The following is a 26,317-nucleotide window of genomic DNA, read 5'->3' on the forward strand; positions in this document are numbered from 1 at the left end:
AGAGACGAGAATAGAAAGTTGGGAGATTTCGAGATAGACCATGAGAAACAAAGGTGCGAGATGAAATAGGAGAACAATAGCGAAATATTAACATGTAGATAGATGTTGCAGTGATGTTGCCTAGAGGATCATGCCGTGAGGGAGACTCAGCCTCGAAGAGGGAGGTTGGCGGCTTGGCATCGGGCCGGGGAAACCTGCTCCGACGTGAAGGAAAACGCGTCGGATAATTTTGGTGGTGACATAGCTTGGTTGTTCCCCCACTTCGCCCTCACTGATCCAGATACTGCCTTTAAAAGACAGAGTCATATCAGAAGACCAGGTTTCAAGCTCGTATACCGTGGGCGTCTTCCAGAATGTCGTTCGGAGGCCAAACACCCACTATTATAGTGTTGAAGGAAGGTTAGTTTTCACTCTGCGCTGCCTAGAACAAAACATCACCCGATGCTAACTGCTCTACAGGGACCGACCAGGCCCAAGGGAGGGGACAAATAATATCGAATATTAATGCTTGCCTTGCTGTGCAGGAAACAATCAAAAGCACGCTGGGACCATATGGCGGGGATCTACTTCTAGTTGATGAGAATGGCAAGCAGACTATTACGAATGATGGCGCCACGGTTATGAAGGCAAGCACTGCGACCTTCGTTGTTTATGTACCTAAGTTCTAATTCAGTCTGCAGCTTCTGGACATCGTCCACCCGGCCGCTCGAATCCTCACAGACATCGCCCGTTCTCAAGATGCAGAAGTTGGTGACGGCACGACATCGGTTGTGGTATTGGCCGGAGAGATCCTTAAGGAGATAAAAGAGTTTGTCGAGCAGGGTGTCAGCAGCCAGACAATCATCAAGGGCTTAAGACGAGCTTCGCACATGGCTGTCAACAAAATCAAGGAGATTGCTGTGGACACAGCGGAGTCCAACCAGAGAGAGACCCTTCAAAAGCTTGCTGCGACGGCTATGAGCAGCAAGCTGATCAACAGGAATTCCGGCTTCTTCACGAAAAGTAAACCACTCTACCTGTCTCCATAAGCTGATCAGATTGCTAACGTCTGCGCGCCAAAAACAGTGGTGGTAGACGCTGTACTGTCTCTTGACCAAGACGACCTGAACGAGAAACTCATCGGTATCAAGAAGATTACCGGCGGTGCGCTACAGGACTCGCTGTTCGTGAACGGTGTAGCTTTCAAGAAGACCTTCTCCTATGCCGGATTCGAGCAGCAACCGAAGTCTTTCAAGGACCCGAAGATCGTATGTCTCAACGTGGAGCTAGAGCTTAAGAGTGAGAAGGACAATGCGGAAGTCAGGGTGGAACAAGTTTCAGAATACCAGGCTATCGTGGATGCAGAGTGGCAGATCATCTTTAACAAGATGGAGGCTCTGTACAAGACTGGTGCAAAGGTCGTCCTCAGCAAACTGCCAATCGGCGATCTCGCCACGCAATACTTTGCCGATCGGGATGTGTTCTGCGCCGGACGTGTCGCATCCGATGATCTGGAGCGGGTTTGCCAAGCAACAGGAGCCAGCATTCAATCAACTTGCTCAGATATCCAGGCCAAACACCTCGGTACCTGCGAGCGTTTTGAGGAGCGCCAAATTGGTGGTGAGCGCTTCAACTTCTTTGAGGGATGCCCTGCCGCAAAGACCTGTACGCTAGTGCTGCGCGGCGGCGCAGAGCAGTTCATTGCAGAGGTTGAGCGAAGTCTGCACGACGCCATCATGATCGTCAAGCGTGCGATCAAGAACAAGAACATTGTCGCTGGTGGTGGTGCCTGTGAGATGGAGATCTCTTTCTACCTACATCAGTTCGCGAACGTCAACATCCCACACAAGCAGCAGGCTATCATCAAAGCATTTGCGAAAGCGCTTGAGGTGATCCCGCGACAGCTATGCGACAACGCAGGATTTGATGCCACGGATATCCTCAACAAGCTCCGGTTCGCACACAAGCAACACAACACGTGGGCCGGTGTTGACTTTGTCCACGAGGGCGTTGCCAACAACATGGAGAAATTTGTCTGGGAACCTAGTCTGGTGAAGGTTAATGCCATCCAGGCAGCGACTGAAGCGGCTTGCCTGATCTTGAGCGTGGATGAGACGATAAGTCCGTAAAACATACTCCCACCTATAATTCTCGTGCTAACTCAGTCTTAGAGAACCAAGAGTCACAACAACCGCAAGCGCCACAGAGAGGTCTTCCGCCCGGGGCGGCGCAGCGAGCTCTGAGAGGTCGTGGGCGTGGCATGCCCCGGAGGTAAATTTCCAACCGACGGCGACGGATCGGCTGGGGTGGAGAAAAGCATGCTGTATAGCACGTTGTAGATATACCAAGTACACATCATGCACTGGTCGTATACTCTGCATGGGTCTTGGTAACCTAGAACTCATCCGGGAGGGCGACAAGCGCACACCGCCCGTATGTAATAGTCTGTGCGCCGCTCATCGGTTGTGATGATCGAGATAACCTATAGATCTGCAACTAGCAAGTCTTGAAATAAAAAACTTCTGAATTGAGCCTGCTCATGTATGGATAGACTTATCGCGATAGATTGCTTTACGGCCATGACACCTCGTCGATACCCGAAACAAGAGAGATAAGCAGTCTGACTGCTTTGATTGAAGCCGAGAGGAAGTGCGGGAAAAGCGTGGCCTATACGTGCACGTGATGTGGTGTCTTTTTCGAGCGATTTGATACCAAAAATACGCGAGGCCGCTATGTAATATTCCGACGTCCTAACCGCAGCTCTGGAGATGCTTTGCAAGCTCATGAACCCCTCTACCTCATGTCCCCGCCTGCCATTGCCTGCCGTCGAGCAGTGCACCGCATTCGCCCTCCTTTGGTCGACAGTGTTTGGATCAGTGACGAGCTCCTCGCCGACGTCTACCACCGCTTTCTTCAGGCGTCCTTCTCGAGCCAGCGACGCCATGGCAGCAATGTCCCGGGGCCATTGGAAGCTAGGAAAAGGGCTTCCAAACGCCGTATGATGGATCTCGCGGCAGCTGGAGGGGGAGGTGCATTTCCCAACCCGGCCATGCTCTTTGGACCTTCATCGACTGGACCTTCATTGACCGGCCCTTCGTCGTGGAAATATCAACCTCCTTCGAAGAGCTCGCGTACAAAACCGGGGAGTTCTGGTATGTCATGCATCAGCGTTGGGGCCTTTAGTTAAACTCGTTTACTTACGTCTACCCTTGCAGAGCTACCTATCTTGTCTCAATGGCTGCTAGATCTCTCGGCACCTGCTCCCCCTCGACCCAAACAATTAGACAATTTGGAGCAGCTTGAAGCAGAGCCGGTCCAAGATGAACCGTCCTTTGATGATCGCCTACTGTCTTTCAAGAGCCTAGTGAACAGCAGGACGGACCAAAAAATTATACGAAATCTATTCCTAGAATACTGCCCTCCTGGAGGCGAGTCCAAAAAATTCAGCCAGCTCGCATTCAAGCACATGGTGGATATTGAGTGTCCATTCGACCAGATCCTCCTATTACTACCCGAGCCCTCTATAAACGCAGCCGGGACAGGCAATGTCGAGCGTTTGCTCCGATTGTTGAACGACACTCCAATGGAGTTGACGAATACCTCGATTGTGAGGCTGAAGCAACGCTACAATTACTTTTTTTGGACTATCTGTAAACTCAACGCACCCGGCAGCCAACGAAACATGACCGACGGGGAGATATTAACCGTTGTTCACACACTCAAGTCTGCCAACCCTACAGTCCTCCAGGACCTCGAACGCGCTCATCTTTACAACGATTTGTGGCAATCCTGTTTTACTCGCGCGAACATAGTCTCTCCAAAGTCGTTCGATGCTGAGCTATTCCAGCAAATCACCAGGACCTTCAAGTGCCACTACGGACCGGTGCCCCTGCGGTGGATGAAATCCAAGCAGGAGCCTCTTGTGGAGGATCTAGTAGGCTTACTTCGTTGGAACTTAAAAAAAGCAAACAGGAAAAAGAATAATGTGCTCCTCGCCTTTAACACGATCCCAATATCACTTCTGCCGAGCCTATTCAGGGCAGTCACTGCGTCCGTTGCTCGCCAGCCCGAGCCCCACCAGCGAGCTTCAGAGCTCGATTCGTGGCTACAGCTTGTAGACGCCTTCTCGAAAACTCAATTGCCTGAAAATGCACGTCGGAAGATAATAGACATGGTCTACAGAGAACTCGCCGCCCAGAACGTGGGGCCAGTAAACGTTTTAAGCTATGTTGCTAAATTTAATCTCAAGAGAACAATCCACTCTTTGATTGCGGGCTGGGCCCCAGACGTAGGTCTCCGGACGAAGCTTATGACCTGTGCGAACAGTTTTCTCAAGTCGCGAACGACATCCGATCGCAAACGTCTCGGCGGAGCTCTGGTCGAGCTTCTTGTCGAGATGGAAAGTCTAGAAGAACCCATTTCCGCTGCTGTAGATGAGTCCGTCGAGCTTGTATATCGTCAACCAGGCGGCGGAGCCAAGGCTGTAGTAGACTTCCTCACGGAGCTGGCTCTGCGAACTAGCACACAATTCAATCCCCAAATTCTCTACCGAATTGTCCTCGAGACAATGTACACCGACAGCGCTCACGCCTACAAACTCTGCGAGATTGTCTCAAGCCTCGACTTGCGTTTTAACCCCAATTTCCCGGTCCACCACATCCTCGGTGGCCTCCGCTCGATGATGGATATGTCCCGCATTGTGCTCAATGCCCGGCGTCGCGACCATCTTCCGACGCCGTACCGTAATCAGCCACTCGTGGATCTTTACCAGATCCGCGTTGAGCTCATCCATCAGATTGCGTACCAGTACTCCCTCGACGAAAGCTTCACCCATAAGTCATCTGGCCGCGCGCTTTACTACCTCTGGAAGTATTTGAGAGTCCATAGCCTTCCCATCGGACCACTGATGACCAAGGCTCTTGTCAATGTGTTCGTCACACGCCCATTGCTGGATCGCCGGTGGGTCAGCACACGCCGTTTTACAATCGTCCGGGACGCGGTCGCGAGGGTCGAGGGCAAGGAGACGGCAGCAAAGCTACACGAGACTTTCTGGTATTGGAGGGGAGAGCTTATCCGTGACGCTAAAAGGCGGCATCTCATAGCTGGAGGTGAGGCAAGGGCAAGCGTTGCGGTAGTGAGGAGGCTGGGGCTTTGAGCGTACAGAGCCGTGGAACGTAAAGACGTAAGCGCTCCTAATAAGGCGGCAGCAGGTGGTGGATGATTTGTATAGTGTATTCATGTATATACCGGCTATATCTGCCGTAGCTACCCAGGATATAGGGTTATAAACAACACCATATATCACGAGTGTCATACGAATAACGATCGTGCTAGGTGATGTGAAGGTTCGGAGGGCGTGAATCGGACCTGTGTTCTTTCGTCTTTTGTGCTCCTTGATAGCGGTTTGGAATGCTCCTTGCCTATACGAAGTTCTAAGATTGTGATGTAAATGTTTGGAGGTTATTAATCGGACCTATGTTCATGTGTATGTTGTATTGAGCACGGCGCATATTGCGTTCGTTACGGTAGAGCGCTGGAGAGTTAGATATGACTTTGAGGGGCTTCACGGTGCTGCAAGTCTGGAGGGCAATGATGTAAAGGTTTATACACCGTGAACTAGGCCTGTGTAAGTGTTCGTGTTAGGGGGCGGGATAGGTAGGACTTTAGGGGACTTCATAGTGTTGTAAGATTTTGGATCCTAGGTGTAAAGATCCGGACACTGTAAATTAGACCTTCGTTTAAGCACCAGGAAGCTTGCAAATCGGATTGTGTGAGATATCGCGCTGGGGGTATGGATAGCATGTTGGGGCACCCTTAGTGGGTATAAGAATTTTAGAACCATAATATAAAGATCTGGACACTGTGAATTAGACTTGTGTTCGTTCACTATGCACATCTCAAATCGCACCATATAAGCTGTTACGCTGGGGGTGTAGACAATACGTTGGAGGACCCCAGGACATTTAAGGATTTTAGAACCGTGATTTCGAGTTCCAGACGTCGTGACTTAGACCTATGCTCTTGCACCAGATACCTCTTAAATCGCATTGTGAGCTATCGCGCTGGGGGTGTGTGTAGCACATCGAAGGCCTTCAGGAGTTTTTCAAAAAAGCACGGGCGAATATCATTTCTTGGAGCGTGTGAATTGTACCTGTATTCATTCAATACTCACATCTCAAATCGCATCGTGTGAGATATCACTTTGGGGGTTGTACGCAGCCCACTTCAGGACCTTCTCAAAATTTCACGAACGAATGCCATTTCTAGAAGCGTGTGAATTAGAACCTAGCCATCTATTTTTTTGCACCTTCTATGAAGTGTTTGTAGCCCCCTGGGGATATTCGAAGTTGTAGTGGAGAGAAGAAGTTTAGTTCACACCAGCGAGTCCCCAAATCTGTATAGCCACGACCTTGCCGCCTTCCGTGAACGTTCCATTCACCGGTGCGATGACTCCTCCGCAAGTGGTACCGTAGAGGGGGCCGTCTGTTCTGCTCCTCCATGCAAGAGCAGTGATGCCCGCTAGTGCCGATGAGTTCTTAGAACCAATGGTCCACACCACCTTATTGTCCTTGCCGATCACGGTCACCGTGTTTGTTGGGTTGCCTGCGGCCCATATGTTCCCGGCATAGTCGACAGCGAAGTTGTCGACGGTGAGCTTGGCTGCGAGTTGGTTGAAGACGCTGCGTGTGGCGCCAGAGGCGCGATCGATAGCCACGTTGGTCAGCGTCTGCTTCGCAGTGTCGGCATAGTAGGCGTACCAGATGTCGGAATCCCATCGTAGGCGACCTTCATGCCGTTGAGGCCGACTGGTAGTCCTGCAGCGGGGAGCGGCTTCATCGTGTCGTCGCACAGGAAGCGACCATACTCTTTTGTGTTCACATTGAGCTTCCAGATGCAACCTGCGGTGCTATCTGAGATCAGCATATTGCCGAGGATGTCCAGGTTCGTGATGTCGCTCAGGACGCCAGCTTCGGGGATATCGGCGATCTTTTCCACATGAACGTCGTTCTTTTCAGAGGTGAGGTCGACGAGCCAGACGCTGCTGCTCGAGGGTATGGCGGTGAAGGTCATAAGGGAGAAGTTGACAGCAGTGACAGCATAGCGGTCGTGATCACTAGAGTTAGCGTTGACTCCTGCGATACCCATGAGGCCCGTGGCGCCGGGGAAGCGGTAGATCAGACGAGCGTTGCCGCTCGGGTGGAGGGGAGTGCTATTGATCGGGTCAAAGACGGGATCAATCTGCCATAGCTCTGGTACATCGAGACGAGTGACAAGGAGAGCGCCCTATTTGTAGATATTTAGTGTTACACTCCAAATTCGAGATCTTCCATGAAGCCTTCTCTTACATTCTGCCGGACCGCGAGATTCTCTACCCAAGCACCTTTAGGAAACTGATGAAGAGTCTGGATGTTCGGATTGAGGGGATCTGGAGAGCCAGAGACGGGCAAGCTATGAGCACCAGAGATGCAGAGCGCGCCTATCAGTGCACAAAAGAGCTTCATTGTGCGGAAGGTTGGAGCCTGTAGATTATGATAAGTAGAGGCGGTGGTGTTTTGGTAACGAAGGAAGAAGTTGGTGGTGAAGAAGCACGGGGGAGAAATGAGGAAGTATTTATAAGCCAGTGATGATAGAGGCACAGTGCTGGTTTTGGACGCTGATGACAGAGGGAGAGTGCTCGGAGTCTCTCACTGCAGAACAGTAGCAAGTGATTGATTATGCCCTTGGTTGTTCAGAAAATCTTCCTTCGCAACTACCATTTATCAAGAAGCGACTGTCGCATGAAACGGTGACTCATTAGAAAGAATTCTATAACTATTCGGGGAAATGAGGTAAAATTACATGTTTGATGGACGCGTGAAGTGTAACGTCACTTCGGCCCACAGTTGATCCAAGACAGCTTGTAAAGTTGCGTAGGGTCGATGCTCATTCATAACATCGGAAGAGCCTTTCCTTCACGCTCCTTGCCAGTGATTCTCCTCTTCTGCGCCGCTCTCATTATGTCTAACGCCTCTTGGTCACTGATATCAACCAGGTTTTCCACATCGACATGTTTTTTCGCCAAGGTCTTTGCGGATATGAAATATCCTTCGATATTGATGCTGCCCGGACTCTGCATAACGCGCTTACAGAAGTCGGTATAATCGGTGAAGCACATCCTACTGCCCTCAAGACCTTCCAATACCATGGCGAAGCAATGTGGCATTGCCTCGAAGCGATCCCAAACGACCTTGACGCCCTGTCTTGCAAGTCGTTGCGCAAACACTGAAGCTTCGTCCGCGAGAGTCTCATCCCCTGAGACTACGAATATAGGAGGGGAATTTTCCCAGGACATTGCTGCTAGAGGAGAAACCAATGGATGACACAGTGCGCTGCCCTCACAAAATAAGTCTACCCTAGGAGGATCGGTGGGCCAAACAAAGTCTGGAGGAAATGTGCTCTTCTCTGTGATACTGGGCGGCGGGAGATAATCGTATATAACGTTCCCTTCGATCGATGGTAGCGAGCGGGTAACGTCCAGCCAAGGCGAGAAGAGTGCTACGCCAGCGGGCAGGGGAATCGTGCAGATCTTGTTGTTCCAAGAAACAGACGGCAGCTCATTAGGAGCACAGCTTCGGTGCAGTTGAAGCAAGAACTGAAGCAGAGCTGTAGACAGATTTCCACCAGCGGAATCGCCACCGAACACTATTTTTTCTGGTGGGACTCCAGCATGGTAGGCGTCGTCTGGAGGGTAAAGAAGAGACATATATGCCACCAGAGCATCCAGAAGCTGAGCTGGAAAGGCGGCTTGAGGTGCTAAACGGTATCGTACGGAGTATACTCGACCGCCGGTCATTCTGGCTATCTTGCTAGTCACAGGACGATGTGTCGAGGGATCCATGAGAAAATAGGCACCGCCATGGAAATACAGCACAGTCAAGTCGCTTGTGACTTCTTTCATGAGATTCTCGTATTTCTGCTCTTCTGATATTGATGGCTCGGGCGCATCCTTTGCTACGTTTGCGCGGTATCCGGTCCACTCGGCTTCTACTGGAAGCAGCGGCGGTTGCGTATATTTCTCATCGCCTTGTTTCATTTGGTCGATCGTCTTGAAAAGTAGTTGGCGTAAGTCGTCCTCAAGTGGCACAGGCGCAGTGACCCGACTGATCCACATGTCTCCTTTGACTCCCGGATCTTTACACGATTGATACTGTTGCTTGGATATGCTGGAAGGCTTTCCGGGATTTGCTATCAATTGGCGGAGGATGTTGATAACAAGCTCGGTCCGTAAACTCCATTTCGAAGAAGTAGGAGACAGCCATAATGAATGCAGCAGTGCTGTCTTGAACATGAAGGGAATATTAGGGGTGAGGACCTTGAGCAGTGCAGACGGGGAGGAGTCCATGGCGGCGGCTGAAATGCAACAAAGGCACAAAATGCGAAGACAATACGAGAGAGTTAGTAGGGAATAGGACTTCAACAGAAGCAGGAAAGCATTTTCGTGGTGACATTCGAAGGGCGGACGTCACTTCGCCTCGGTACTTCGCCTGTGCCAGTTCTTAGCTCCCGCCACCGGGCTCTCGTGGATACGTCAGTCCATCAGGCCTTACACGGTCCAAGAAATGACATTCGCTCGTGAGATTTTGAGAAGGTCGTGAAGCCCTTCGATGTGCTGAATACGCGTCCAAAGCGATAGCTCACATAAGGCGATTTGAAACGCACCTAGTGCATAAACGTAGCTCTGATTCACAACGTCTGGAACTTGGCATCACAGGTTCAAAAGATCGCATAGGCAAGAAGCACTCCAGACCGCTATCACGCTGCGCAAAAGACGAAAGAACACAGGTCCAATTCACGACCTCTAAACCTTTACATCACAATTTCAAAATCTCGCATAGGCAAGAAGCACCATACGCCACTATCAAGGTGTGCAAAACAGAAGTTCATAATTCGTGATTCGTGACTCGTTACAAAAGGCTCCAAAGGCAACCGCTCCGAGGCCCCCTTGGGGTGCTCTCTTTTTTCCCAAAACGCCATGCTAAACGCTCACAAAGTGTCCACCTAATGCTCAAAAGAAACGCCAAAAGTAACCACCCAGTGGCCCTAAGAAGTGCCCAAAGCGCCCACGCAATGCCAAAAGAAGTAACCAAAACGCCCACGCAATGCCCAAAAGAAAAGCCAAAAGTCCCTACCCAGTGTGCCTAAGAAGTACCCAAACTGCCCACCCGTTGTGCGAAAAAAAGAAAACCAAAAGTACCCACCTATTGCGCCGAAGAAGAAGAAAAAGCACCTAAATTCCCCGCCTCAAAAATAAGAAAAAGGCCCGGAAGAGCCAGACAAACGGACGCAGAGCCAGCGACAAGGTCACGAATGGTGGCTCCGGGGCCCAGTCGTAGACTCCGAAGCCTTTCATACTTTTCGCGTACGCTGGCTGGCAGAAGTAGGTACTAAAGCAACTATTAGCACCAGAAAAAGGTACTCAGAAGGGTAGAAAGACTTACCAAAGCGTCGACTCCACGATGTACCACGCAACCAGGCCAAGAAGCAGCAGAATCAACCATGTCGGGGCAGGGTCGCGGAGGCCTCGTCGTGGTGCCATTTGATGGTAGCTTTGGCATTTGCACGCTCTGCAGGTGCTTCGGTCGCTTTTTGCGACGCTGACGCTCTCCTCCAGACGCTGCATGCCCTTGTTTGCGTCCTTTATCGAGGAACGCGTGGCGAAGAGGCGGGCGTTCATGTTGGAAAGTTGGCCCATTTCGTGGCCTCGCTGGGTGTTTTCGGTGGTTTTGGTGGTTTCAGGACCGAGAGAGGGGAGGATTTCGGTCGGAGATTCGACGGTCTCGTCATCTCCAGGCATTGCGACCATCTTCTCCAATGAGTTGATGGTCGAATCGCTGTACGCTCTGTGGCGGTTTTGGTCGGTTTTCCCGGCATTTCTCGCATCAGCAACAATGCGTGCCAACGCGGAGGTGGGTAGGTTGCGTGGTCGGGGGGTATTTGCGGGCAGTTCTTCTACGAAAGATGGGGACGTTTTCGGTGCAAGTAGGCGACTAAGGGCCCGCATCGTGTCCGCTGGATCTTCCTTTTGGACCGTCTCTGGAATCGGGACTTCAGTCTTCTCGATAACTTCCGTTTTCTTTTGCGGTACGGAGGTGTTCTTGATAATCTCCACTTTCTCCTGCGGCACGAGAGTCTCTCTGACAACCTCCACTTTCTTTTGTGGCACGGGAGTCTTCCTGGTAGTCGCAGACCGCGGAGCACCCATCTCCAGAATGCGGCGTTTCAGAGACTCAGTCGCGATCCTATCTGGTTCGGACACAGGTGGTGAGGGGGTCTTGCATCCAGCACCCATGTACAGAATGCGGCGTTTCAGAAGGTCACTCGCGATCTTGTCTGGTTGGGACGAAGGTGGTGAGGGGGTCCTCGGTCTTTCAGCCATGTGTGCAACAGCAGGAGTCCCAGCGTCCAATTTCGAGGGCCATTGTTCCTCGGTATCTTCGACGTCGTGATTCTCGTCATGATTCTCGTCGTGATTCTCATCGTAATTCTCGTCCAATTTCTCGTCCCATTGACCATCTTGATCAGCAGCTGAAGCAATTCCGGCGTCGTAATCCCGCGGGAAAACGTGTCCGAAAGGCACGTCTTCTTCAGGTGCAACTGGAGCCTCGTCCACCGGCGTCATGAAAACGTCCACCTCGGGTATCCATTTTGCCACTTCCTGTGAGCCATTGAATCCTGTCTGAGCAGGCTGGCGACGGGACAGAATCTCCGCAGTCAAAGCCCCATATTTGCGTGCTTTGCGGAAAGGCTCGACTCTCTTCCCGGAAAGCAGCTCTCGCAGGCGTTTCTCTGCTCGTGCGTTCTGAATCATGAGGCGGCCGAAGTCGTCTTCCGCGTCCTCCAGCGAGCTGAGGCCAGACGATGCCACCGAGACGGCAGGCGATCTGCGAGCAGCTGAGGTCCACAGGTCGGTCTCTGTGACCTCGGGTGAAGTCATCTGGGGTGGTGAAGGTCCGGAGTAGAGGTATGGTGGAGCGGGAAGACGGTAAGGAAGCATGGCGATTTCGGGGTGTTTTCTGTACGCAATTGATCGGGAGGGTAGAGTTTGAGATGAGAAGAGAGAAATTCTGATGGTGCGGGGTGTGGTTGTGGAGATCTGATAGCTGGCTGATCGCTGGCGAGAGAGTTTGTGAGGAGACGGAGGACGACGCGTCGCGGGGAGAAGATAAACTGGCGGCCTGGCTCGTGCGCGCCCCGCCCAGTTCGGCGCGTCGACCCGCAGGGGTGGCGCGGCATGGCGGGTAGGGCTGCATATGGACCCGCAGTGAATTGCAGATCGTGGAGCCAAAAAGATTAGCGTGTGCGCGCTAGAGGCCCGAGGCTGTGGGTATGGGGAAGTTGAGGGAAGTCGCGATGGGCGGCTTCACCACCTCAGCGGGCCTGCACACTGTTACATCGGTGAATCTGCCACAATGACGCGCGGTCCACTCACTCATTTTCGTCTGGGCTGATGCTACTATCGAGGTGTTGCTTCCGTATGGGGTAGCAGGATGTGGGCGTGGTGTTGTGGTGTGGTGTGGCAGGCCTGGGTCTAGATGACGGACGCCGTTAAGAAGCTGGCTTTAGCCTTCACCGTTGATGAAAATGAGATGAGAAAGGAAGAAAGGAAGAGAGGAAGAGTTCATGTAGGCAGATATGACATGTGATTACGAGTTTTCACCGCTTGTCCACGGGTTCAAAGGTCGACAGCCAACAGAAACTAATAGCCAAGGCAGTGGTGCAGACTTGTCTTCTACTGTTTGACGCGCTTTGCTCTCCCTTTGAAACTCGGAGGGACTGTGGAAAGGTGGCGTAAGTCATGTGATCAAGGATGACTGTCAGCCATGGGGGCAGTATACTACCCTGTCACGAGGTAGCGTAAGCATATCTACTACTTTTTAACGTGCTTCAACACGCTTTCGGGGTGCCGAGAATATGTGTTTTATCCCTTTTGGTCAGTATGGTGCCTCTTTGGACCACCTTAGACGGCGTTGCCTGCGACCTCACATTTTTTAGGGCTGGTCATATTGATCAAGTTCAGAAGTATTATTAGGTAGATCAAGTAGCAAGCATGTGTGCAAAGAATTGAATATGGGGTGTGTACGATTCCATATTGATGTCACTGTGTCTAGTTCCTGATCGTAAATCTTTCTGCCACTGTCTGCAGTGCTCCAACGCATTTCAAACTTATGTAGCAAATATAGATGTGGGGTTATGACTAGCTGAGAAATGCATCAAGGCAACCCAAACATCGTTAACCTCGAAGCGCGGACTTCCTTTCAAGTCCTCAGGAACGCCTTCACAGCCCTGCCCCATACGACTCCCCTCTTGTAAACCGCCATGCCCGGTACACTTCCACTGCTCAAACCGTCTATCGCATCAGCCAATGCCTCTCCACTGCCCTCTTCTTTCACCGCCCTGATAGGATACTGATATGTGCGGAACGCAAATACTAGCGCCTGGCTCTTTGGCAGTCGATGTAACGTCTGACGCTCACATCTGAGCACCGTCTCATCAATATTCACCATCTCTTCCACCGCCTCTTCGCCTTCATACAGATGGTTGCCACCTAGGCTGAACAGATTGGTATTGGTCGTGATGCTCCAATTGGTGCGGAGAACGATCTTGCCTGTGGGTAGAGTGGCAAAGAAGCGGTCCATAGACTTTTCAATCTTCGCGCCATACCCAGGCACCGGCGCATGAATTTCAGCGAGCTTGAGATTTAGCTTCTTGGGCGTGTCGAAACCGGAGGGGAAGCAAGTTATAAAGCCTTCGAGTTTGTACTTTCCCTGGTCGGTTGGAGACTCGGAAGGGAGGAGGAAAAGGAAGTCGGTATCGATGTGTTCCCCGAGCAGGCGAAGAGATAAGACTGCGTCTTCTGCGCTGATGGGAATCGTCTCGGACGTGATGCAATTGAGTAATTGCGCGCTCGTTCCTGGATATGAGGCTGGGATAAGTTTGAACATGGAACTGTACCGGCTCGGGAGATATGTCCCGAACATCCAGGCGTGAAACTCGTTGACAGCTGGCACGATGCTTGGGTTTGCTGCCAGAACATCATTAGGACGGTCTTTGATGAGTTGACGACGGAGATTGATGCGATCGACATAGGTCTTGTCTACTGCAACGAGCTCTGACATTGTAGTATTCTGGAGCGCTACATGAAGTCAGATAGGGCTCCGAGGCCTGCTATGAAATCTTACCCATTGTTAAGTGGTATCTGGGTTTGAAGGGTCGTATCTGGAGTGGCTCTATAGTTCGCCAATTGAAGTCCAGCAACGGGTCGATCTCATTGTACACATCTTTGGTCGGCGCTTGGTGACTTTTCAAAGGCTGATGATTTGGTTGTATCTGGAAAGCTTATCAGACATTGGTCCAAGGAAACCGACCACGGGTTGCTTGGTGGGAAGACGAAGACACTAGTAAGTCCCAGAGGCGACTTGTACGTGAGGAAAAACTGTCCGTGACTGCACAATAGCTTGGAGCACAACCTTTTCATCTCTTTTTGTCGCCAGTGATTTGACCCCAAACCATAGTACGAGTACAACGAGGACCATGCAAACTGGCATACCGAAAGTAGGGTTGTTAATTATATCCATGTCTAAACTGATTAATAGCGGAGAGTGTACTAGATGAGAGCGGAGCTGATGGTGCAGAACAAATTGTGGGAGAACTTATATAGTCTTGATAGAACAATAGCTGATCGGTTTGAAGACTTATAGATACGCCCACCCCGCGAAAAGTTTCCTATTTAGGTTAAGCGCCAGAAATCAAACTATGCCATGCAATGCGGAGTGCGAGGTATGCAGTCAGTTGAAGGGCCGGAGATAATTTATTTGAACCGAAGGCGTGATAGACGACGATAGACATTCCACAAAGCACCAAAAAGGCTGGGGAAACAGAAATCAATTTCACATTTCGCCCAAAGTCAGGGTCTCTATTAAACGGCCTGACGGCCAGTCGGCTAATACGGCAGGAGAGCTGCCCCTCTCTTCCTTCGTTGTCGATCTGATATTTGCACGGCTCCGAGGAAGTCGAACAATGTGCACAGCTTTGCGTCCAGCGCTGTTCTCGGGCTGACGGAATCTCGTGATGTGAGTTGCAGAGAACGAAGATCAGTCGGGAGATTGTAGCTTCTCAAAATGCGATCCAATGTTGTGGGATCAATGCACTTGACCTCTTCAAGTGTTTTCGGTGATCGAAAATCTTGTGGGAATACTCCATTTGAACACATTTTCGGCTGCAACTGTCCGTATTTCGCCGCCCAAGTGATTTGTCCATTGACGAATTGAACTAGGAGGTTTGTCCTTGAGGAAGCGAGAGGTTAGAAACTGTGCATCGTCCAAGTACTCGGGAGAGACCCACCTTCGAACAAGATCATCCACATTTGGCGGACTACAGCCCATCATCATCTCCGGGTCGAGTCCAGGTGGAGGTGGCATTCTCTGAGGAGGGCCATTCGCAAATGGCCCTCCTATCGCACCAAAGTAGTCGGGTCCGTCCATACCCGTGCGACAAGAATCGAAAGATGCATTCATGATGCGTGGGTTTCGGGCATCCATGTCGAATGGTGACGGAGGCAAGGAGCGATGGTAGTCGTCGTGTGGCATGGGGGAACGTAGAGTATGGGCGGCCATGATGACAGTGAGGTTAGATCTAGCTCAAATATCGCTACACCTAAAGTATTGGCGGTTTGAGTAGAGTTGAATATCCCTGTTAGCCTGGGGAGAGCATTCCTCGAGGTCTTATATGATGAGATAAGAAGCAAACATCAAGATGGCTGGCCACAAACTTGTAAAGGAGTAAACCTCGTTGTTTCATCAACGAATCGAGAGGTCAACGGAATGCAGCAGGCCGAAGCGAGTACGCAGTATGTATAAATAGAATGAAACGGGACCATAAAATTTGGAAGGAGACGAGACGACTTTCACTGCTCTAGTAACGTACTGTCGTTCCACAATTGGAGATCGTTCAATGGATTCGCATGTTATGAAGACTATTACGTCGCCTCATGGCGGTCAATTACCGGTGAAGCCGATCTCAAGGGCGAGCGGTGAGAAGCAAAGTATCTAGAGCGCCGGTGGGGGTGAATGGGACCTCCGTAGATGAGCAAACAAGTCGCCTCATCGCCTCATATCATGGCGCAAGCAAACAATAGGACAACGACTGGGCCCAACTTGTCGAATGAAAGCAACATAAACCGGCCGATCCGCTCAAAAAACCGCTCGTTGTGCCCAAGTACGTTTTGAGGATCTATGAAGGTCATCTGCAATCTAATGCCAGCTCGCCGCTCGAAAGTTCGACATGGAAAAGACCTGTCCTTATGAGATTGCTGACATGATAGTGACCAGCCGTGTTCTAGCAGAGTCGGCTAAGTGGCGAGTGTGATTGACATGTCTTCGAGCTCGTACAATTCTCTGGCCTTGCACATGACGACGTTGTCGGTGGAGACGCTGTTCACTGGCCAGATGACAATACCAAGTTCCAGGAATAGAAGTTGGTATTACACTCGGGCGAAGGCGTCCAGATTAATGGTAGCAAACTTGTGTATCTTTCGTAGCTCAAAGGCTCGTGCTACAAGGTTGCTAATCGTTGTTGCCAAATTTCACACATGAGGTGTCCGTTCCGAGTAGCCCGTGACACTGCAGTCCACTTCTCTGAGAAAGACGGTGAGGACTCCGGCAAGAGATCGGTAGCAGATGCAAGGAAACCAATCAAGAATCTCCGTTTCAGGTACTTGAAGAGCTGTCTTCGTGCTCTTCGTGTAGTTGGCGGAGCTTCACATCCGACAGATCCGTGTGATTTGTACCACTAAATGAAGCTGGAGAGTTGCTGCCGAGAGACGAAGGCTTCCCAATACTGAAGCTTCGACGATGGCCGTTCGGTCTCGCAACGAGGCTCGGGGCCCTTGGACGTGTCTTGCCACGCGCTCGCCCCCCAAACACAGGTATCTCGTAAGCTATGGCGCGCCATATATAGAGGAAGACGTCGTAGATAAGGAGGGCGGCCCATGGCCCGATGGTTAGGATGGCGAGAAATAACTAGGGAAGGAGTCAATTAGCACCTTTCTCAATCATAAAGTACTCCAAATTCAAGCTCGGTTGGAAGCTCACGAAAATGCGGGTTGTCCATGTTTCAAAGGCACTGAGGTTGTCTGGGAGAATTGAAAAGAGCGCCATGGCTCAAGAGCACGGTTGGGAGAGGGTTTCGATCGGTTCGGAGAGCGTCAGTAAGATGGATTAAACGGTCTTAAATAGATTCTGGGGGACCCGCGGGCAGCAACAAATGTTGAGAGGGCAAGGTTTGTTGTGGAGGATAGAACTACTGCTAGGGGCCTCGGGAGAAGCCCCACCAGCCGCCCGACACGCGTCACGTCTCCTGACGCCGCGTCTCCATCACCAAAGGCACTCGGAGGCATCAGAAGACGTTTCTACACAATTGTTGCCAGAAAGAAAAAGCCCATGTCGAAATAGAGTCCCATCTTTCTTATGCCATGCTACCTATTGTAATATAGCGACCCCACTCCAAGCGGGTGACTCCCGCAGCCTTCCACGGTCGAGGCTGCGCAACCAACCTGGGTTACACACAGCGATGGTCGAATAGGAAGCGTTTTAATTATGGAATATGTGCGAGCCCTGGAGACTCTAGAACCAAGGTACAGTAAGAGTTCCGTCCAGTCGTAGGCTGGAAATGCACGATGCCGGTCCCGTGGCCCGCCCCGCTCACCTCTCACTATTTGAGCTGGACAGTCTGGAACTGCCCAAGTGCTGGTGACAGAGTCATTGCTTTATATTTCCCTTCTGTGACGGGGAGTAGCTACGGAGTCAGAGAGGTGAGGCTTCGTCGACGGCTACTTACGCTGGCCGATTGATCTGTTCTCACCATCATTGCAGCCTAATTTGACAGAGCGGAGTATTAGCGGTGCCTTGCTGTCCTCGCCGCTGTCTACGCATTCTGACAGCCTGGGGCCTCTCAACACAGCCTGGTGGAGTATTACAACCTCAGCTACTACCTCAATTCCCGTCACCTCTCACCCCTCTTCTCTCAGCCCAGACCTCTTGTTGCATCGCGAACAGCTTGAGCGAGAACTGGCGACCACCCCTCCCCCGCAACGAATCCAAAGCTTCACCAACATGGCCAATTTGGATTTCCTCGCCCGGTTCCCGGCGGGCAATGCGTCCCTCAGCGTCGTCGCATCAGATGGAGTCATGACCATCCACAATCTCCATCCTGGAACCATTGGCCGCCGGTGTCCACTTCTAGAGCTATCATTTGAGCAAGGCGCCTCTGGAATCCCTAGAGCGAGTGTCGAAGCAACGTCTGTGGACCTCGTCGTGCACTTTCTCCGCTTCTGCTACACTGGCGACTACCTCTCCTACGATGACATGGGCGCTCTACCTTTCTCACTACTCATGCACGCTCAGCTCTGTCGCATGGCAGAGATCTTCGAAGTACCAGAACTTCAGGCTTTAGCCCATACCAATGTCATTCGAGAGACTGAGCTCGCCTGTAGCCTTCCGTCGCCACCACTTGACCTCTGCCCGGCAATTCGCTTCATATACGAGCATCTAGCGGACCAGAGACCGCTTGTCGAAACCATTCTCCACTACTGTGTCTACTGCTTCTTACAGCATAGACTCGGGACGGACGACTCATTCCGACAAGTCGCCTTCGAGCTGCGACCATTCCACCAGGATCTATGTCGTACTAGCTTCCAGCGGGGTTTCCAAGATGACGGTGAGTTATTCTGATATTCACAATATTACGGGCACTAACAGGGGTTTAGGAGCCATTGATATCGTTCGTCTGCCTGTACAAGAATCAACCCCACACTCGATGCAGGAACTCGGCAAGCTCGCCCTCGGCGATTTCCTCTACGGACTCTGGTCCGGCGACGTTTCCGACCTTCCCAAGGAGCTGGGCGAACAGGACCACGGCGCAGTCCTCCCGGAGAGCGAACACACTTTAGTGTACAGACCAAAAGTGGTGGATTCAAAGCGAATTGGAACTTCCGAAGACGACGTTTATGGCTACACGCTCGTCCACCTCCCGAAATACGCTTCGGAAAGCGGACCCTCCAATCTCATGTCCAATGCCCAGTCCCAGGATCCTTCGAGCGATCTTCCGCACGCCCAGCGTCCTTCAATTAGTGTACAGACCGACGCGGACACCGAGAATCGGGAGAACTTGGAGGACTGGACGATTACATCTCCAACGACCAACAATACCTCAGACTCAGACTCAGAGTGGGCTTTCGTGTAGAGCGTGGCAATGGTTTCAATGTCTTCAAGGCCATTGTGGATTCCTTAAAAAATCCGCCGACACAGTTCAACTCGCTCAGATGTACTACCAGGTCAGTCAGGCTCATCAAAAGGATGGCAAGCAGGCTGACAATCAAGTAATAAGAACCGTTTGATATATCCAGTGCCAATCCCCTTTGTTGTGGTAGATGACGCCGAGAGGGCAAGCGAGTTTACAGTCTGTTCAAATCATTGACTTACATGTGTTCCAATTTTTAGAAAGAGATGTGAGGCCCTCTTGCAAATAGAAGAAAAGTTTATAAGGACTATTCAAGGGCGCTGTACATATGCCCGGTGGAACACGACTACGCGCGGGCCAAGTACCCGTTAGTCAACTCCCTGCGCGTAAATATGGCGCCTCACCGAACCCTCAAACAACGCCACCTGCGCCTCTCTTTTAATACCAATCCTTGCATTACCCACTTGAAGATGTGAGCAAGCACGCAACCCCTCAATTATGTTCTGCCTTCTGCACTATGATACCCTTTTTCTGTATCTAGAACGACGGCTTATGTTGGGAGGTTTCCACTATTCACGAATGGTAACCTGGGAAGGAAAAGGCCTACTCTCAGAAAAACGAGTCGCACCCTTCCGAAAGGCGTGCAAATACGGACCGCTGAGAGAAAGTGGTTGAGCGGGAAAGGTAGACCGACTGCTAATTAGATAGAGAGGCGATATTGGAACGAATACTGCTCCGAACTTGCTAGTGAGACTCAAATGTGCCTATTTGATGTGTCTGTAATCTAATATTATAGAAATGAAATGGTGAATGGTGACAGCAAGGAGATGTGCCAAGCCACTAATTCTAGCGGGCCAAAACTCCAGCCAGCTTCCGACGAGAGAACCTTACGACCGAAGAAGCTCTCCCAGTTACCAGCAGCCCTGCACATCACCACAAACCCAAACCTCACAATGCTCGCGCAATCACTCAGGGCCTCGGTAAGCCTCAATTGCCTGCAGTAGTCCGACACCATCTAACAATGCCTCGCAGCGCCAATCGCTCGCCCGCGTTGCCTGGCAGCAGGGTGTCGCCGTCTCGCGTCGAACCTTCATCACGCCCACGGCCGTCCGCCAAGGTAACTTTCCATCTAGTAGAGCCCATCGCCAGGCTCAATTGCTAACGAGCGACTCCTCCCAGCCGACCTCGTCCAGGACTTGTACCTCCGCGAACTGAAGAACTACAAGCCGACCCCCGTCAAGGCCTCGGATGCCGAGGGCCACGTCCAGACGTTCTCCATCCCCAAGGCGCCGCCGTCCCCCGAGGAAAGCGACATCGCGAGCGACCTGAAGTCGTACGAGACGCAGCAGGTGGAAATTGAGGGCCAGGCGGAGAGCGGCGCCGCGCCGGTGGAGGAGGACTGGTTCGAGGCCGAGGAGGAGGAGGAGGAGGCGGCGGCTGCTCATTAGATTTGCGTGCGAGCAGGTGGTCGGATGGCACACTGGCTGGAGCGATTGTAAAACAGCATTTGTTGAATGTGACTATATCAATCTTTTGATTGAGTCTTAGCTGGAGATGCCGCGGGATGAGTGACTTGCGGTGTGTGCTTGTTATTGGGGATGAAATGACCCAATGGCGTTCCCTTCTAATCTGTATTCACGCGTGTGCCATCGTTGGTCGGGAATTGGCTGTCCCTGTTGCTCCCTGGAAATTATACAGCGGTTTGTATCAGGTCTTGAAAGGATCTACAGTGCATCGGCATAAGTCTATTACACTAATTACCCACCGCTTGAGATGCTCAGCCTACTTTCCAAAACACATCAGTTTACGTGAGCTCTGCCCCTTCTTTTAAGTGGTAGCATTCGACCGTATGGGCGGCCTAAAGAGTCATCAGACTCGTCGAAGGACTGAAGTTAGGTTTCGTCTATATCCACGGGCTCAGACCTCTAGATATACTGATTATGAAGTTGCGTTATTTCATCAAAAGCAAGGACTAGAGCCAGTATGGGCGTCCGAAATTCATCAGACCGCTTCAGCATCGAGGTTTAGTGTCGATCAGGCGATTGCTCTCTGGTTTGTATGTTGATGTAGACCTCATCTTTGGATTCTTTTTGCGTGTCCGACACCAAATCTCGGCATGGGAGGAGAGTTGAGAGCAGTCGACAAAAGGTCGTATAGAGTTTAAAGAAGGAATCTGCATCACTTGAGATATGGAGAACCCTGCGCATTTCCGACCTGTTTACTCTGTTTAGTAATAGGCAATCGCTCTTGGTGTGCATCTTTCTAGAAGAAATGCCTGCCATAATGCGAGGGCTTGAATGGGTTGGACTGCGGAGGATAGGGAACTTTATTGTGGAAGAGGAGAGTGCCGTAGGTAAGAGTCTGATGATGGTTTGGAACGAGCGAGAGGATAATCTTGGATCGAGGTAAAGGGCGGGGGAAAGTGACTACGGGTCCGAGTCGGTAGAAACCCTATTTATTTGTACATGTATTGAGGTGCTCTAAAACGCTCATTATTCTATCCAAGATAGATAACAATCTAGTAAGGCTCACAGTAACCAGACAATGAGAACTCTATGAGGTGCTCTAAATGAGCAGAAGGCGACTACACGCGACTAGTGATCTAATCGCCTGCAGTAGTTACTGTCGGAAGAAGGTTATTAAGAAAGTTAATACGGTCAGAATAATGCTATTTTTAGCAACTTGACTTGGCGCATGTCGGGTCTACACTTTTGGAAGTGTAGAAAGAGGTTAAGAGGATAGTCATGGGAGAGACTGGAGGCAGAATGTATATATTCGAGAGGGGATAGACTAGCGACTAAGACGCGCTAGGATGAAGGTGAGGAGAAGAGATGGTTGTCTCGGTTGGGCTGGTGTTCGTATTGAGGCTCGCGGAGAAACCCGACGTATCGATTTCACTTACTGTATAGTTTGAAAAAATTTGCCAGCGTCCATCAAACAGGCACTTTGGCGGAGTGGTTAACGCGCGGGGTATGCATCACCTCCAGGTCATCCACACTTCTCATACTAACAGTACTAGCCTGCTAAGCCCGTTCCTTCGGTACGACTTCCCAAAGCTTGATGTTTGATCAGGTCACTAACAATCCTCAGGGAGCCTGGGTTCGATCCCCAGAGGTGTCGTAAGATATTCCATATTTTTGATCTTTTTTGCCCTTGAAGACAGCCCAAGAAGCTTCACGTATGAGAAGAGAATTCAGCTAAGGTCTTTCTATTTTTATCCATTATTATATCTACGTCTCTTCGTACCTTTGTAATGCCACGCGAAGGATGCGCTTGGTCTATCCGTAAAACTTGGTGTTATATCACCCCAATGTGCACACTGCCCAATCCCCACTTCTCACGTGACGATATGCCACTGTGCCAGGCAGGTTACAGGTGGCCGGGGAGACCTTGTAAGCTTTGTCAGATAGTCTTGGCGCACCCCACCCAACTGCACAGGCACCTGCATTCGCACCCCAACCTCACCCCACCCTCATCCTCATCACTTTACGCCATTGCCCCATTCCCTTCCGTTAACAGTTACTAAGGGCTCAAGCCCGCTGCTAGTATTACCATTCTGGTTCCCTTGGTCCCTTCTTTACCGTCGAAATGGAAGTTCTGGCCTATCTTCTCTCAGAGCCACTATCCACGTTGCCAGAAGTTGGCGTGGTTGACCCTCATCATACCACAACTCGAATTCTTCTCGGCATCCGAAAAACTTATGAAAGCGATGAGGAACATCTGCAACGCTTCTCTAACATCTTGCTTAATCTGGAAAAAGGTAGGTGAGTGCTGAGTCCCGACCAGGGCTTTGGTAGCGGCACTGTTAACGTGTATAGATGTGACTTTCGACGCCTTACATAAGACTCTTCCGTTCAGGTGGTCTGATGGCGAGAGATATGACGTAGTTAATCCGTTTGGCGATGATCGTCAGTTTCAGTACCAGTCCCTCTGGACTTTCGACATCCAAAATAACGTATTACGGTACACCAATCGCGACGGCTGTAGCCAAATCCTATTTGCTCTTCTTCGAGAGCGTGCTGTGAGTTTGACCGATATGAAACCGCTCGACGGACCTATACCCTTACCTTTCGAGCCGATTTTCGATCCAGAAGGGACCTATTGGCAACCGCAAATTAAGGTAGGTAACCGACTGCGTGCATTCACCCATCATTTGCTCCACGATTTCCATCACCAGTGGAGGCACATCCATCGGAGACGTTACAACTCCATCACTTTACGAGCACTTGGACGAGCTATTATCAGACTCTCAACTCTTGATTTTGAGGTTCGCCAGAACACAGGGGGGCATCTCCCTCTGGGAGTACATGTATGGATTACCCAGTTGCCTGCCTGGGAGCCATTTGAGAATGATATTGTACGTGTTGGTAGCATCTACGTCGTTCTCTGCCAAGAAATTCAAGAAGGACTGTCAATGGCCCGACGACACCTATCATCTCGAGACTTTATCAACACAACGGCTTCTGGGGAAGCGCAGGCACAGTACATGGTCCTATCAGTCAAGCATATCATGCTTTGTCATGTCACTATACAGCATTCACTCGAATGTACTGTTCCAGAGCCTCTTTTCAATGGCATTGAACCCCCGTCGGATCTAGCACTGGATTACCTTATCTGGGCTACCGCCTCCGCTAGACCTTGGATCTTTACACCTCTCCAATCGCTGCCTATTGAGGTCCAGAACATTATACTGGATTACGAGTCGATTGGGACAGTAGAAGCTGCTAAAGTTGGCTGCTTGCTTGGCTTGGGGTCACCATTCTTGTGGAAGGACGGTCCTCTTGAGGTTACACTAGAGGAAAGACACTTGACTCGCCCGTCAGGGTCAACTGTCGAATCCCAAATCTGGTTTGGTGAGCATAAGAGTGGAATAGTCTATTGGGCCCGAGCAAGTTCTCTCCGCCCAGGTCCCTTTGCCTCCAGCATTCTAGCGGGAAAATAAGTCACAATATCAGCTGTCAAAAGGTAACAACGCCTCCAAGCACCATTGTTTCAGTCGGTCCGAACTAATAACGATACGGCTCTATCTAGGAACGAGACTACTGCACTCCAACAATCCATATTTCTTTAGTGGCGTCAACTACACGCTAGACCTGGCAACTGGCGTAAGAAGGTGCAATCAGTGCAGGAGACATGGAGTTATATTAGTGTGCTAATGAGTAACTATATAGTTAGAGGACGTCTAAGGAAAAAGGAAGCATAGTGAGACAAGAGGAAGTGACAAACGTGCATCAGCAGCGTAACAGGACAGCGCAGAGTAACAGACACGTAGCAGGCGCGTCGCAAGTTCTGTAGTAGAGACAATGATGAAGCCGTAGTGCAAAGCTAGCTTCCAAGACCACCAGGTGCTCAAACAGGCTATAGAGACAGTGTAATGAATATGGCATTCCGTCTATATAATGTCAGAAACAACAAACTCCAAAACTCCAGTGAACCCCCAGCGTTCCCCCATACCAAGCACCTCCCATGTGCAGATTTTCTGTTTATGGTAAAACCCCAAGTGGGTTGTTCTTCATGTTTGCAAGCATGGTTGTGATTCTATTGACATCGTTTCGTAGGTATAAGCCGCCGCTCAACGCCGTAAGTATCCCGTGGTTCGCAGTGAAGAACTGAACGTGAAGCCCGATATGGATGATGCCGTAGACTTTCTTAGATGCGTTCGTTGTGCCTCCGCAGTGTGGCAGCTGGCGTAGGAAGGGCAAAGGATCAGTGAGGAAAGCATCAGTTGTATTGAGGTGCTAATGAGTGGCTATATAGTGAAGAGAGACCAGGGGTTGCAGGCAGCAACGGTGACAAAACAACAGGTGAACCCTGTCCAGCTGAGAAGTGAACCCTGTACAGCTGAGACGCGTAGACAGACGTGCGTAGGAGCATTCTAACTGGCTGCCACAGTGTCTGCTCAAGTGATCTCTCGTCAGAGGCCAGCTTCTATCGGCCCTCTTGCTCTCTACCAAACAGTAGTCATACGCATACATGCTACCCCCAGGGCGAGCAAGAATTTTGAGCACCGACATGTCTGCCTGTGTTTCACCGACAGTTGTCTCCCCAAGCGACTCCTCCTGGACAACATCGAATCCTTCAGCCTCCACGAAAAAATGCTTCAAGATGGCCAAGAAGGCCCTCCGGTACAAGAACTCGTGGGATTCGGGACTTCTTTCAACAAGTTGGAGGTGCGTTTGAACATTGGGCGTGTCCAGGTAAGTGCGAGGTGCAGGGGGGTTGGGATTTGTGCGTCTGATCCGTCCAGTTCGTGCGTTGCGCCTGCATGAGACAAGGGAATTACTTCTCATCGAGATCTCCAATTACTTGTAAGCATTCCAGATGACGATTGACACTCACCATTGCACCCAAGATTTGGAGATATCAAGTGTCCATGTGTCCTGAACGGGATCAGCACAGCTCGCTTCTGTTAAGATCTAGCATATACACACCGCTGCTACATCCTCCCACCCAGCCGGGATTGCAAACTGCGTAGACCCAGTATCTACCCGTTCGTAATAGTCTTCTCCGGCAGCATTTGCCCATTGTCTCCAGCCACCGCCAACAAAGGTTCCGAGTGCATATGCCGAGGTGGAGGGAGGCGGAAAGGGGGCAGCCATTTCAAAGATATGTGATGTTGAATGCGTAACTGTCAAGATTGGCCGGTATTGAAAATGCGTGGATAAAGATATTGAAGTTGCGTGGATGTTGAGACTGAGTAGATATTGGGAATTGGAGAGGTGTACTGGGCATATATACTTACTATCGTACCTACTTCGCTTTCTAGATACATATTCCGTTTCATCTTTCATCATATCAAACAAGGCACAGGGCTTCATCTGCGTGTCCCTCGTTCTATAATTGGTTGAATACTGCTAGAGGAGAAGATGCGGCGTATGCAGCGTTTCCCTTCTACCGGTACAACGCGCGCGCGTAGGATCCCAAAATAGATAGTTCGATTCATGAAATGCATGGGCAGAGCAATCAAGGAGCTAGATATCTACTAGTCACATGCGGCGAGTTCCATAATTTTCTCTACTGAAGCTGGAGGCACGATTGTCCTTCGCGTAATGATACTGCCTGC

At 50.8% G+C, this 26,317-nt stretch overlaps 13 protein-coding genes across 13 annotated transcripts; 5 read left to right on the forward strand and 8 right to left on the reverse strand.

Annotated features, from left to right (window-relative positions):
* Positions 1-244: 244 nt before the first annotated feature.
* BDZ99DRAFT_511849 (uncharacterized protein) lies at positions 245-2,623 on the forward strand. The gene is made up of 5 exons (XM_033724586.1): positions 245-399; positions 460-626; positions 681-1,002; positions 1,066-2,100; positions 2,151-2,623. The coding sequence occupies exons 1-5, from the start codon at positions 354-356 to the stop codon at positions 2,252-2,254; spliced, it is 1,674 nt and encodes a 557-aa protein (XP_033570647.1). The 5' UTR covers positions 245-353; the 3' UTR covers positions 2,255-2,623.
* A 156-nt stretch (positions 2,624-2,779) lies between these two features.
* BDZ99DRAFT_575766 (uncharacterized protein) lies at positions 2,780-5,290 on the forward strand (the record flags this gene model as incomplete). The annotated part of the gene is made up of 2 exons (XM_033728506.1): positions 2,780-3,131; positions 3,195-5,290. 2 exons carry the CDS (start codon positions 2,780-2,782, stop codon positions 5,132-5,134), a joined length of 2,292 nt encoding a protein of 763 aa, XP_033570648.1. The 3' UTR covers positions 5,135-5,290.
* A 1,056-nt stretch (positions 5,291-6,346) lies between these two features.
* On the reverse strand, positions 6,347-7,481 carry BDZ99DRAFT_526168 (uncharacterized protein; the record flags this gene model as incomplete). Its single annotated transcript, XM_033726109.1, has 3 exons — positions 6,347-6,706; positions 6,766-7,263; positions 7,326-7,481. 3 exons carry the CDS (start codon positions 7,479-7,481, stop codon positions 6,347-6,349), a joined length of 1,014 nt encoding a protein of 337 aa, XP_033570649.1.
* Positions 7,482-7,760: 279 nt separating this feature from the next.
* On the reverse strand, positions 7,761-9,151 carry BDZ99DRAFT_467819 (alpha/beta-hydrolase). Its single transcript, XM_033721106.1, has one exon. The coding sequence runs from the start codon at positions 8,720-8,722 to the stop codon at positions 7,907-7,909; it is 816 nt and encodes a 271-aa protein (XP_033570650.1). The 5' UTR covers positions 8,723-9,151; the 3' UTR covers positions 7,761-7,906.
* A 731-nt stretch (positions 9,152-9,882) lies between these two features.
* Positions 9,883-12,112, reverse strand: BDZ99DRAFT_502925 (uncharacterized protein). The gene is made up of 2 exons (XM_033723928.1): positions 10,458-12,112; positions 9,883-10,403 (listed from the first exon to the last, which is right to left on the reverse strand). The coding sequence occupies exons 1-2, from the start codon at positions 12,011-12,013 to the stop codon at positions 10,247-10,249; spliced, it is 1,713 nt and encodes a 570-aa protein (XP_033570651.1). The 5' UTR covers positions 12,014-12,112; the 3' UTR covers positions 9,883-10,246.
* Positions 12,113-13,092: 980 nt separating this feature from the next.
* BDZ99DRAFT_511851 (uncharacterized protein) lies at positions 13,093-14,594 on the reverse strand (the record flags this gene model as incomplete). The annotated part of the gene is made up of 3 exons (XM_033724587.1): positions 13,093-14,152; positions 14,199-14,309; positions 14,567-14,594. The coding sequence occupies 3 exons, from the start codon at positions 14,592-14,594 to the stop codon at positions 13,275-13,277; spliced, it is 1,017 nt and encodes a 338-aa protein (XP_033570652.1). The 3' UTR covers positions 13,093-13,274.
* Positions 14,595-14,959: 365 nt separating this feature from the next.
* On the reverse strand, positions 14,960-15,304 carry BDZ99DRAFT_399203 (uncharacterized protein; the record flags this gene model as incomplete). The annotated part of the gene is made up of 1 exon (XM_033716122.1): positions 14,960-15,304. A coding segment is annotated over one exon (345 nt), but the record flags the coding sequence as incomplete, so codon positions are not given.
* Positions 15,305-16,724: 1,420 nt separating this feature from the next.
* On the reverse strand, positions 16,725-17,174 carry BDZ99DRAFT_399004 (uncharacterized protein; the record flags this gene model as incomplete). Its single annotated transcript, XM_033716109.1, has 2 exons — positions 16,725-17,036; positions 17,109-17,174. 2 exons carry the CDS (start codon positions 17,172-17,174, stop codon positions 16,725-16,727), a joined length of 378 nt encoding a protein of 125 aa, XP_033570654.1.
* Positions 17,175-18,128: 954 nt separating this feature from the next.
* Positions 18,129-19,257, forward strand: BDZ99DRAFT_526174 (uncharacterized protein; the record flags this gene model as incomplete). The annotated part of the gene is made up of 2 exons (XM_033726110.1): positions 18,129-18,732; positions 18,782-19,257. 2 exons carry the CDS (start codon positions 18,129-18,131, stop codon positions 19,255-19,257), a joined length of 1,080 nt encoding a protein of 359 aa, XP_033570655.1.
* A 950-nt stretch (positions 19,258-20,207) lies between these two features.
* BDZ99DRAFT_491438 (uncharacterized protein) lies at positions 20,208-20,702 on the forward strand (the record flags this gene model as incomplete). Its single annotated transcript, XM_033723105.1, has 3 exons — positions 20,208-20,234; positions 20,287-20,371; positions 20,434-20,702. 3 exons carry the CDS (start codon positions 20,208-20,210, stop codon positions 20,700-20,702), a joined length of 381 nt encoding a protein of 126 aa, XP_033570656.1.
* A 2,018-nt stretch (positions 20,703-22,720) lies between these two features.
* Positions 22,721-24,434, forward strand: BDZ99DRAFT_502930 (uncharacterized protein). The gene is made up of 3 exons (XM_033723929.1): positions 22,721-23,014; positions 23,073-24,219; positions 24,286-24,434. Exons 1-2 carry the CDS (start codon positions 22,843-22,845, stop codon positions 24,194-24,196), a joined length of 1,296 nt encoding a protein of 431 aa, XP_033570657.1. The 5' UTR covers positions 22,721-22,842; the 3' UTR covers positions 24,197-24,219; positions 24,286-24,434.
* A 457-nt stretch (positions 24,435-24,891) lies between these two features.
* On the reverse strand, positions 24,892-25,741 carry BDZ99DRAFT_160354 (uncharacterized protein). Its single transcript, XM_033712859.1, has one exon. The coding sequence runs from the start codon at positions 25,542-25,544 to the stop codon at positions 24,993-24,995; it is 552 nt and encodes a 183-aa protein (XP_033570658.1). The 5' UTR covers positions 25,545-25,741; the 3' UTR covers positions 24,892-24,992.
* BDZ99DRAFT_467825 (uncharacterized protein) lies at positions 25,253-26,060 on the reverse strand. Its single transcript, XM_033721107.1, has 2 exons — positions 25,502-26,060; positions 25,253-25,451 (listed from the first exon to the last, which is right to left on the reverse strand). The coding sequence occupies exon 1, from the start codon at positions 25,851-25,853 to the stop codon at positions 25,671-25,673; it is 183 nt and encodes a 60-aa protein (XP_033570659.1). The 5' UTR covers positions 25,854-26,060; the 3' UTR covers positions 25,253-25,451; positions 25,502-25,670.
* Between the last annotated feature and the right edge of the window lie 257 nt (positions 26,061-26,317).

Source organism: Mytilinidion resinicola (assembly GCF_010093595.1).
Source record: "Mytilinidion resinicola strain CBS 304.34 unplaced genomic scaffold BDZ99scaffold_25, whole genome shotgun sequence".
NCBI classification, from domain to species: Eukaryota; Fungi; Ascomycota; class Dothideomycetes; order Mytilinidiales; family Mytilinidiaceae; genus Mytilinidion; species Mytilinidion resinicola.